Below are 11,838 nucleotides of genomic sequence, written 5' to 3'. Positions count from 1 at the left end.
GTTGGACTATCGGCCCACCGGGACAAGTCCCGGTATCCCGATAGGCCAGTCCGCCCCTGCTTTAGTACATCCTTTGACCAATTTTATATAAGTGTTCTGTTTATTTTCACTTTTCAATCTTATCTAGCAGTGTATCACTTATACTGATCATTGGTAGTACATAATCCAGAATGGAGTAGTAAGATTTTGGTAGAGCACAAGAAGGTGACATTTTTAATCTCTATTACCTGCTGCAAATTTCAGTGCATTGATGCCTTTGGTAGTTCTTGTTATCATGGGGTAATGTGGCTGGTCAAATTTAGTTGTCTGTTAAAATCTATACCTCCCCTATGCCCTTCATTCACTGTTTCTTCTAGGGTGATGACTGGACCTACAAAGGGTGGCTATCGTTTGTTTTTCAGCAGTATATCTATTATTTAGTATGCATAAGATGGTTGTAGCTTTGGTAGGATTGTTGACCATTACTGTGTCATTACACCATTTGGTCATCCTGCTAAAAAATGGTTGTATCTTGCTTTCTATTCTAGTTTTGCTAGGGCCTCTGCTGTACACCAGGAGTTCATCATCAAAAGTTAGCACATGACATCAGGTTGGAGTATTAAGGTGGTCTAGTTATTGAAGAGAACTGGCAAAAGTGGAAATTCTTGAGGCAGACCAGAACTGATGGTGTTCCAGTTTTTTTTATGTTTTATGATACACCTTCTGTTAAAATGTGGAGCTATGACATATCTTACACGTGTTGTACAGCTACCTATTCTGAGAATTTTCTCAGCAAAAATAGGCAGCTGGATTATTTTGTAGACAAGGTGTTTTGAATAACTTTAAAGCCTTCTTTTGTATTAGCTATGAAATCAGCAGCATTGATCTAAGCTTCTCTTCCACTATGGTAACCACCTAATGATGAGTTTATTAGTAATTCAATATGATAGGCAAGCCATTTCTGGGATATTGGCTATGAAGTTTTGTAGGACGATCATTTAAGAGCCTTCTTGGTTTAGGTAAAGACCTTATAAAGGCATTGGTTCCTATTTCATAAGTGCTACAACAGATTGTAAACAGCTTTCCAAACATGGAACTTTTTACACCATCTGACCCTGGAGCTTCACTTTTAGATGTGTTTGTGGTTCTATTTATCTTATTCAAGCTAAACATGGCTTTCATAGATACATGTAGTTGCAACTCAAATAATGACTGCTGTAGCTTGAATCTCTCTTGCAGTTCTTCACTGGTGTATCTGCACATGAAGGTGACCTTGGTCTTCATCTGTAGAGAGAGGGGTACTGTAATTATCTTAAATAGCTGGCATTGTCATTTGTGTTTTTTCCAAGCTGTGACAGCCATAAGTTTGTTGAAGTGCCAGAATGAAGAACTGTGAGACTGGCCTTGCTCATTTCATTCCAGAGAGCACAGGTTCAATTCCATGCAGCCCCTTCCTTCTCTTTCTAAGCTAGGTCATGCCTTATCAGTATGAACTTAGCCAAAGTTTGATTGCATGCTTTCCTGGTTTTATCACCCTAGTATACTATAATATGGGGTATACCTTTTGCAAAAGTTATTACCTTGGCATTGCTCAATGGTGGAGATATGATTGAGAGCACAATTGTTGCTATACAGCTTCACTTTATTATAGGGGTTAGGCTGTTTTATATTGCTTTATCTTTCAGTCTTCAAATGCACGTGAGATGGAAGTAGCAAAAGCAAAGTTTTTACAGGAGTCTTTATCACCCTGACACTTGGCAATTCTTGTTGGCTTACATGAGTTTAGTAGTATTTGGTTGGTGGCTATACTGTGGAAAACAGAATGTGAACCTTTTGCCATTAATGTTTTTATCTGCATCCCGGGTGAGGTATCTGGCATTGAATTTCACTACTGCTAGATACATAAGAGGACAGGTCAAGCAGAAACCTACACTCTTCAGCATGATGTTTTATGTTACCTTTCATGTACAAATTGGTGATCCAGATTTATGTTGGAAACTTCAGGTGATCTATCAGGATGATTTAGATCTTGCAGTGGTGATGTTCCACTGATGGATGTCATAATGTTCATAGTGGATGCTGCTGTTATGTTGAACCCCAGTGGCCAGTCTACCCTCTAGGTCAGCATATGGTATGAAGTTAAAGCTAGTGAGAGTGAACTACTCAGGGTCTGAGAGTTTAGTCACTGTAATGAGCCTGATATCACAAAATTCACAGAGATTCTCAAGGCAGAATTGATTTGAGAAAAATAAATAAACATCAACTAGCCTAAATAAATTTCTTAAGCATTTAAAATTTATGAAATCAGGATACAAAAATGAAATAACAAAAGTAAACAGAAAAGAAAGTTTTAATTTTTGTCTAAAATTTACCAGTTTCCTGAATTTTAAACATAAAATTATTTTTTGTTCAACTATATTTTTAATTTATTTGGCATAAGCCTATTCCCTTAGTTTGAAAGTTTAAACTGATAATTTCTCTCTCTCAATTTTTTAAAATTTTAGTTAAATAATTAACAATAGAGTGCATAGTTTTTATTATCCTTTTCTGTATATTTGTTTTAGGAATTTTTAGCCTTAGGATCAGCAAACATTTTTTCTTGTTTCTTTTCCTGTTTTCCTTGTTCTGCTGGTATATCCCGAAGTCTCATCCAGGATGGTACCGGTGGTTGTACTCAAGTAAGGCATTAACATATTTATCCTTACTTTGTATTAAATATTACTTAATCTAATATAATTGCATATTGCTTGGACAGTATTAAAACATCATTTATTGTTTACAACTAAACATAAAATGTAGCTTGTGAAATGGGATGGTTAATACTTGTAACCTCCAACACCTCATGAAAAACACTTATGCCAGAACTCATTAATAATTCCAGAAGAAATATGTCATTTGAAATGTGTTATGAATATCATGAACACTTTTATGTTAAAAATATGATTAAAGATCTGTAAGTATAGTTCCTTTGTATTAATTTCTATAATAATCAAAGAACATGTCTGTGTGTGTGACCACTATAACTCCAAGAGGAAAGAACTTAGGAACCTGAAATTTTTCACACATTCTAAGTGTATCCTGAGGGTATGCACCTCGGTATTATTTCTTATCCACATGTGTGCACACATGTGCATCTTTTTTTATGAAACATGGTAGGGAAAAACCACATGGAAAAGGGCTACCATATCTGTAAGAGGAAAGAGCCTAGAGACCTGAAATTTTGCACCCATACTAAGTGGAACCTGAGGGTGTGCACCTGTTTTTTGATACTTATCCATATGCGTGCACCAATGCATGTCTTTTTAATGAGGTAAGCTAGAGAAAAACCACATAGAAAAGAAGTGTGACTGCCATAACTCAAAGGGGAAAGAACCTAGAAACCTGAAATTTTGCAACCATACTAAGTAGATCCTGAGGACTTGCACCTGGGCATTATTACTTATCTTATCCACATGTGTGCGTATGCACATCTTTTTAATGTGGCCAGCTAGCAAAAAGCCACATAGAAAAGAAGTGGTTCCTTATATTACAAATTATAGGTATAAATCACAGAGAGACAGAGAGAAACGCACATGTGTGCATGCATGCATCTTTTTAATGAGGTAATCTAGTGAAAAAACATATAGAAAAAAAGTGGTTCCTTATATAACAACTTCTAATATATAGAAAAGTCAGTGTGTTTTGGTAACATTGAGTTCCAACATTGGCTTTTATATCACATTGCTTAGCAATAAAGGTATAACCTAATGTTGTTAAGAGGTTATGTACTAAAGTTATAAAATGAAATGTATAAACTACCAAATTGGAAAAAAAAATGTTTTACAATTTATAGGCTCCTTTAATTAAAGAGGTTTGTTTTTATTATTTGTTATTATTATTTAAGTTTAAAATCAGAGAACAAGTCAGAGGAAAGGCTACTTTTATAAACAGTCCACATCCCATAAAGGAGCAATAAAAGCATATAAATTATACCTTTATGCTAAAATGAGTTCAGAATACACTCACTGACATAGTCATCTAGACTAAATCAACCTGATAACCCAAGGGAAGCCGGGTACTTCCCCTGGTCATGAATAATATTGGTATGTTTGGTCATGTAAAAATAAGATTTTTACAGATTTTTTATCAAATTAACTTAAACGTTTGTTATAAAATCTGTAATTTTATAAAAAGATGTCATTTATCCTTGGGTTAAAAAATAGGTTTATTGAAGAAAAATGTTTTCATCGGTTCAAAATGTGGGCTTCTTTGAAGAAAATGTTTTTATTAGTTGGAAGGCAGGCTTGTTGAAGAGGAGAGTATTATATTTTTCATGTAATTTTCGACTTTAGTTACCTGTTATCACGTATGACAGAATCAGCAGACGTGACAGGACTGAAAATAACAAAGTTATGTAATAAGTACATATGATCATAGTGACTTATGAACAAATCTTTTATGTATGTGTATAGTCCTTACCAAATTTTATAATTAATTTAATTACTTTTTAAGGTAACTTCATTAAATAATAAGTTCTATATGAACAAACATTTCTCAAGATATGTATTCAGTTGATTAAATGTAATTAAGGAATTATTAAGAAATCATGTCAGTTATTATAATGAAACTATTATGATATTTTGAATATTCATATTGATTGTAACATAGCTGTAAGACTAGGTGATTTCTTTGCAAACAGGGTCATGTTACTTATAAAAACTATAAGTATTACTGCTGTTTGTAGTCTTCAGCATAAAGAGCCCAAAACTTGAGGACCCAATATCTCACTCCATCTCCTTATAGTAACAATATGAACAATAGCAATAAATTTTAAGAGTTTACTTCTTTCTTTTATAGCAATATTAAACATGCAGTAATGGTTTATAAAAAAAAAAAATATTTTATTCTTAAAATACTTTCTACTAAAGCACAGTAAATTTCTTAGTTTCATATTGCCTTTACAGATTGCCAGCCTGATATCTTCTGTCCTTATGTTGGGATTTTTATATGTGGCCACTCCCTTGTTTTATAACTTACCAAAGGTAATAATATTTTGTAATCTTTCTGTACTACACTATAAAGACTAGCTGCAAATCATTTGAAATATTTAGTTTTTCAATTCCTGTAAAGAAAAAAAACATGTTTGAACTTGTTTAATTAATAAACAGTATATTAAGATAAAAACACACACCTAATTTTCAATATTTTTGTGGAGATTATGTTAAATCTTTCTTTTGTTTTTTTATTTAAGTGTATTTTGTCCTGTGTGATCTTTGGAGCATTGAAGGACATGTTTATTCACATCAAAGAGCTTAAGAATATTTGGAATATATCCCAGGTTGATGGTGTAAGTCTGTCATTTACTTGTTACATGTTTTTAACTATAAAGAGATTGGGACACTAATAACACATTTTCATCAACACTTTTAAAATGTATTTTTGATTGCATTTACAATGAAAGAACTTATTTTTGTTAATATGTATAAAATCATGTATTAAAGTATACCAAATTTAGAACTAATTGTTAATATCGGACATACATGAATTTTTTTAAAATTTCCTTTATATACTTGGGAATAAATTGAAATCATAGTCAAGACTGTTGTAGGGTGAAATGTTTGGTAATAACTGAAAAGTTAAATAACTTCAAATCAATGTGTTAGCATTAACGTAAACTCTATATAAAATAAACCCTTAGATATTCAACTGAGTTAGAACTATTATATCGATATATATTTAAACCCTCTCCATATATATAAGTATTTAAACAAAGTAGAATCAAGAACTTAATGTCAGTTTAAAAAACATATATGTGGTATTCATGTACACTGATATCTAACAGATAAGAATCAAATATCCACATAATGCAGTTTCACAAATGTTATACAAAGTAAAATTTCAAATACATAGTACAATTTACAGAGGAATAAAATCTTTATTTATTCAAAATATGAATATGTTATATATTTAACTGGCTGGATCTATATTTATATTAAGAATGTAACTGACTACTGGGATGGAGATAAAGGAATTGCACATCTACATAGGAAAAACACCAAAGCAAGAATACTCAATACCACAATTTCAATTTACCAGTTTCATAATGCAGCATCCCACAATCCTTAGAGTACCTACATCAGTGATTATTCCAAATAAACATATCCAATGGAGATAAACCCTAACTTATATTAACTTGTATTAATCTTTATACCTTCAGCCCTTTAAATGGGATTAATCCCCCCTAGACAGTGGACATACCTAGAAAAAACGATCTGAATACACGTGAATAAAGTCCACTAGCATGAAAGGGTAAAATATGGTGATATTAATATTATTACATAAATGTTCAATTAGGTTAGAACCAGTATTTCAGTATTTGACGAAACTTTTTATCTTGCTGTTTATGCCACAATACAAAAACGTATTCTGATAGCACATCAGGAAATTATAATGTTGTGTGTTGCTTCTAATAGTTCATTTTCATGGGGAGTGTACCACATGGACTGTATTACTAATATTTGCTGCCAATCATTGGTACACGTCTGCTTAAATAGACTGTCACTCCTTTTGCAAAGTTTAGTGAGATTTTGAGACCTGTCCCTCGGGCAGTATTTCATAATATCCCAGACTGGATCATTCAGATTTGTGAAAGGGGTCTAGGCTGGCAAGGTATATTCTGGATGTTACTTGTTTCAAACCACTATCATCGGGGAAAGGTGTTCACCCTTATATATAATTAATTATGACATGTTACCATCTAGAGTGAATTATATGTACCTATTGTTTAGGTGATTCCATGAAAAACTATGATTTAAGATAGGTACTTTGCATTTTTCGTTAACAAAGTTTGAGGAATTATAGAAATCCAAATATACCATAAAAGAAACACAGTTCAAGTCCAGTGACTTCTTATAACTCGCAGTTGCGTTATGGTGAGTAGCATAAGTAAGATAAGACATTTTCTTCATGAGTTAGATTGGAGCCTGTGTTATCCATCCTTATAGGTAAAATGACACTAACCACAAGAAGTAAAAAAAAATAATGAACAAAACATATTTCTGATATGGTACATTACCACCTCTCACATAAATAGCTATTCTCGTTCAGTGCTGCCCTCTATGTGAAATTATTTTATGCATGCCACAAGTCTTTTACCTCCCCTCCATTGGAATTGACTGATTCCAATGCATCTCTTGTGCAAATCATTATGCTACAATCCTTCACCAATAAGAGTGCAACACACTCTCATTACACGCGACCCACTCTATTCAATTCTATCTAACTATCACTTCTCGTTTGACAGTGCTAGTGTTTAGACTTTTTTTTTTTTTGCTTTTATGCTTTTCCTGTGGTTTGCATTCGTAAATTTAACATTTCTAATTCTGAAGTGGATTTATTTATTAATAATTTATGGTTATATTGCCAATGCCTTTTGCTTTAAAGTCATGTTTCGGTCTCTATTTTTTTTTTTTCTCTCTCGCACATTTACATTTTTCTATCAAACATTTTTGTTTGATTCATAATTTGAAATGTATGCTGAGGTTAGTGTTACCACTTTGGGTATCACACCTCCTACAAGCACTTTTTCATGGGCTGTAGGTGTGGGTGACCAATTGATGGATTTAGCATGGATTATCTACCGAGAAATTGATTGACATATGGGTCAACCATATTCTCCTGAACCTGCCCCACTTCCTGCTGAACAAGCCAAACCTGTTCAGGTTGAAAATTTCTACAGTATCCTACCACTGGATTTTGCCATGTCTTCTTATGCCCCACATGTGGAATCAGCTAGCCTAATACATCACTTTTATTCATGATTTCTCAGTTATGTGATATTTTATTCATTTCTTGGATTTTCTACGATTCCCATCCTTCTTTGTTACATGATAGTTCTTCCTCTCCTTATTTAGTTTTCCCACATTCTCTAGATATTAGGGCTCATGCCAAGCATTTTGCTTCACAGTTGGTTGAGGTACCAGCATGCCTTGCCCCCATGGCTTTGGCTTACCACCAAGCAGACTGTCCATTTCTAGACTCTCAGCAGTTGGGGTCTATTTTACCTGTTTGGGGGTGGTCCCTGATTTTCCTGTACGTTTAACACATGCCTAGTTTTCATGCCTTCTTCTTACCCTTAATACACTTCTCCAGTATTAATCTACCATACTTCTCCTATCCAAGGCAATACATTTAGATCCTGATGGATTTTCGAAGGACAGCCTCTCTCCTATTACCTCCATATTGGCTTATTTGTAGTCTTCAGCTCTTGCTTTATACACGTGGTTTATGTGTTGTTGGGATCTTCTGGGCCGCGAAGCGGCCTTATCCAAGGTTCGTTTGCTACCCCACTTATCTCGGGGATTTATATATGGCCCCTTTTCTTTGATGGTATGTTTTGACCATGTATCCGAGACCTTGAAATCACATGTGGAATCCGTGCATCAATGCTCTACCCTTTTCTCTTTGGTAGCTAGTTTGTCGCAGTCAGAACCACGACAAGCCCCTATTTCCATTTCCCATCATAATCCTTCCCAGCCTTTACCTGTTGCTCATATCGTTGTTTTATTCCATGTAGATGGGCATGATGCCAATAGTACTGGTGACTACCCAGTGGGAGCTCGATTGTGCGAATTTGTTCCTCTTTGGTGATCTTTCGCCACATATCAGTGGGTTGTTTGAGTTTTATCAGAGGGACTTCTTTCCCAACCTCACTTGTTTCGTGTACCCATCTCCTTTGGATCCCATCATCAGCCAGTGCCTGTCAAAGTTGGTAGAATTTTTTTTGTCTCAACAGGCCCTTGAACCTATTCATCATCTTTCTCCAGGTTTTTATTTCGGGTTGTTTGTTGTCCCCCAAGAAAACCAAAGACTGGCTGCCTGTAATAGATTTGTCCCACCTCAACTAATTTCTCAGTCTCCCCCCATTTTACCATGGAATAGTTTCTCACTCTCAGGTGGGCCTTTTCTCTAGGTTTATGGATGACCTAGATGGATGTCGTGATTGGTTACTTGCATATCTCGATATCTCAGCAGTTGTGACCATATCTTCAGTTTGTTCATCACGAGGTGATTTATCAGTTTTGTGCACTACCCTTCGGGTTTGCTTCAGCCCCATGTTTTTTTTTCGGGTGGTCCGAGCATTTGTATGTCACCTACATGCTCTCAGGTTGCACTTTCATTATTATATGAATGACTGGCTACTGTTATCTTGTTCTGAACAGGAATCTGTCCATCACACTCATCAGCTGCTTTTGAAGGTGGCTTGGCTGGTTATTCAAATTGGAGAAGTCATTCCTTCAACTTACCCAATATCTGATCACTTTAGATATTTTTTCATCACCTATCTCAATTGGGCCCAACCTTCTCCTTTTCGACTTTATTTGATGGAGCTTTCAGTTCTACACACTCTTACTGCTCCCTCTATTACAGCTCATGAGGTTCTATCGATTTTGGGGATGTGGTCTTTCATGGCAGCTCTTATCCCATTTGGTCGTGTTCATATGCAGGATCTTCATTAGGCTCTTCACGACCAGTGGAATCTTGCACAGGATCCTTTGAAGACTCTTATAACCCTTGCTCTTACCATAGTCGACGATCTGCAGTGATGGTTGGACAGGACCCACACGTCAGCAGGTGTCCCGCTTCCTCCTCTTCATCCAGATTTACATATTTTCATGGATGCACCCCCTTCAGGGATGGAGGTGTGAGTCGATCAACAGGAGGCTTTGGGGTGTTGGCCTGTGGCCGAGAGGTCTTATTGTTTCAACACCCTGGAACTTCTAGCTGTACATTGGGCTATGGTTAATTTTCTCCATCTGGCCAGACATCGTCTGGCAATGATTCATTCCGACAATTATACAATGGTTGCTTATCTAAATCTTCAGGGTGGCACCAGTTCTCGATTCCTATGTTTTCATAAGTAAGATCTTTTTTGGGCCCATAATGCAAGATATTCATATCACATTCTGGGTCTTTCAATAATTGTCGTGGATTGTCTTTCCGATCCAGATAAAATCATCCTACATATATTTTCCTTTATGCAGATCGTTTTTTCCTCCCCAATACTTCGGCAGCTAGGGAAGGTAACTCAGCCTTTTGTGCCAATTTTTCTTCCATTTACCACCTTTATCTTCGGCCTGATCTGGATATACTTCTATGTTCTGTACTTGCTCATTGCTGTTATATTGCCCACACAGTTTCCTTCCGTGGTGCCTGTTCACACCTCTTTATTCCTTGGCAACCATCCTCTGTTCGTGATCTTTCTGCTTCCACCCTCACCAATTGGGTTTGAAATTTGATTCCATTGACTTTTTCCTATCTATCATCTTCCTCCCGTACTTTGTTCGAGGTGTCTTTTCATCAAATTCACCACCTTACCTTTTCTCTAACATCTCATCTTCATTGTCTGTTGGAGTAAATTCTTCAGTCGGGCATGTAGACTACTCCAAATATGTTTCTCTCTCACTATTTGCATAGTATTGTGGTTTCTTCCTCTTTGGGCTATCGTCTTCTGTGTGTCGCTATTCTTCCAATTTCAGTGCGACTTTGACTGGGTAATTTTTTTCAGGGGCCTTCCCCTTTTTATCATTTTTCCTCATCATTTGGATCCTGCTCTGTGGCTATTGGTGCTTGATTATATATTCTTTAACCATTCTAAAACATACTGTCAAGCCATTTCACTTTGAATATTATAATTACATGGCCATGATAGGCACACTGCTGAGATGGGGTGTTCCACAAGATCAGTGGTAGGTTTATCCTCGCAATAAAATTGCTTCATAAGTGTGCTCATCCCAGACTGTACTCACCCCTGGGCTACATGGACAAAGCAGAAAGGGATAACATCCCATCCCTGCCATGACTTGTATTGAATAACTTGATATGGTCTGCTATTAAAAATAGGGTTTCATGGTCACCATTGTACTGTCTCAGGTGTTGATGTTCTTCCAGACTCTCCACTATGTTTCCCCCTTTTCTTCTAGTGGAGTTAGTGTCCTTACCACATTCCAGTTCAAAGCCGCTGGAGTGGTGGACTGTGGAGACATTCTCCTGAATGTGATAATGAAATATACACAAATTATAGAAATTATTATAAATCCATTCAGTTGAGAGTACGATGGTGGTGTTCTGCTGGGGTAAGTGAAGTGATATCCTCTAATATGAAACATAAAAAAAACAAGGGAGTGAGACGTAAAAATTGCAGTTCACCTCTTCAGTTGGTATTCCTCATCCTACCCCACGTGGAAGTGTTTTGTATTTAGAGTAGAACCAATCAATATCAGTCCTCACACATGTATTATGTATGTCTATATTCCTCCCTCAATTGTACTCTATCAGTGTTGTGGGTCATGATGGAGAGAGTGGGGAATGTTATGGATCTTTCCCTTCTGCTATCCCTCAATATGGAGACATTTTGTCTGACCCACTACCTTATCCCCATGGGAGATTTTCAACTCCTGTCTCAGTCAGGCCCAGTCTTCTCCACTTCATTTGTGGGTGATGGAATTGTTATTTCTCAAGGCTCAATCCTCTCCTTCTCTTACTGCATGTAAGGTTCTTTCTCTTTTAGGGACTAAGGCTTCCGTGGAAGCCCTCATTCCCTTATGTCGTGCTCACATATGCACACTTCAGTGGAAGTGCACAATCAATGGAATCTTGCTCAGGGTCTCCTGGACTCTGTTAACCCCCCCCCCTCACTGCACATCTAATATGCCTGGTAGCTCAACAGAAACACACCATGACAGGTGTTCCTCTTCTGCCTTCTCATCTGGCATTGCATCTTTTTACAGACACTTCTTTGATGGGTTGGGAAGCATTTCTAGATACACAGGAAATTGCATGTCATTGATCTTTAGTCGAGTTTGCTATGACTTCAATGTG

The 11,838-nt window shown here is 36.3% G+C and overlaps 1 protein-coding gene across 1 annotated transcript in view; it reads left to right on the top strand.

The window, feature by feature from the left end:
• The first annotated feature begins 6 nt into the window (after positions 1 to 6).
• LOC106473121 (sulfate transporter-like) overlaps positions 7 to 11,838 on the top strand; it is a 32,237-nt gene continuing 20,405 nt past the window's right edge. The window contains exons 1-4 of the mRNA XM_022401619.1: positions 7 to 279; positions 2,624 to 2,657; positions 4,923 to 5,000; positions 5,210 to 5,305. Of these exons, the coding sequence (XP_022257327.1) occupies positions 251 to 279; positions 2,624 to 2,657; positions 4,923 to 5,000; positions 5,210 to 5,305 (237 nt within the window). The 5' untranslated portion in view covers positions 7 to 250. The remainder of the gene's footprint in view (positions 280 to 2,623; positions 2,658 to 4,922; positions 5,001 to 5,209; positions 5,306 to 11,838) is intronic.

The sequence above is a fragment of the Limulus polyphemus genome, unplaced genomic scaffold (assembly GCF_000517525.1).
Source record: "Limulus polyphemus unplaced genomic scaffold, Limulus_polyphemus-2.1.2 Scaffold5905, whole genome shotgun sequence".
Taxonomy (NCBI): Eukaryota; Metazoa; Arthropoda; class Merostomata; order Xiphosura; family Limulidae; genus Limulus; species Limulus polyphemus.
The sequence above is the reverse complement of the archived record's forward strand: the minus strand, read 5'-3'. Positions and strand labels throughout refer to the sequence as shown.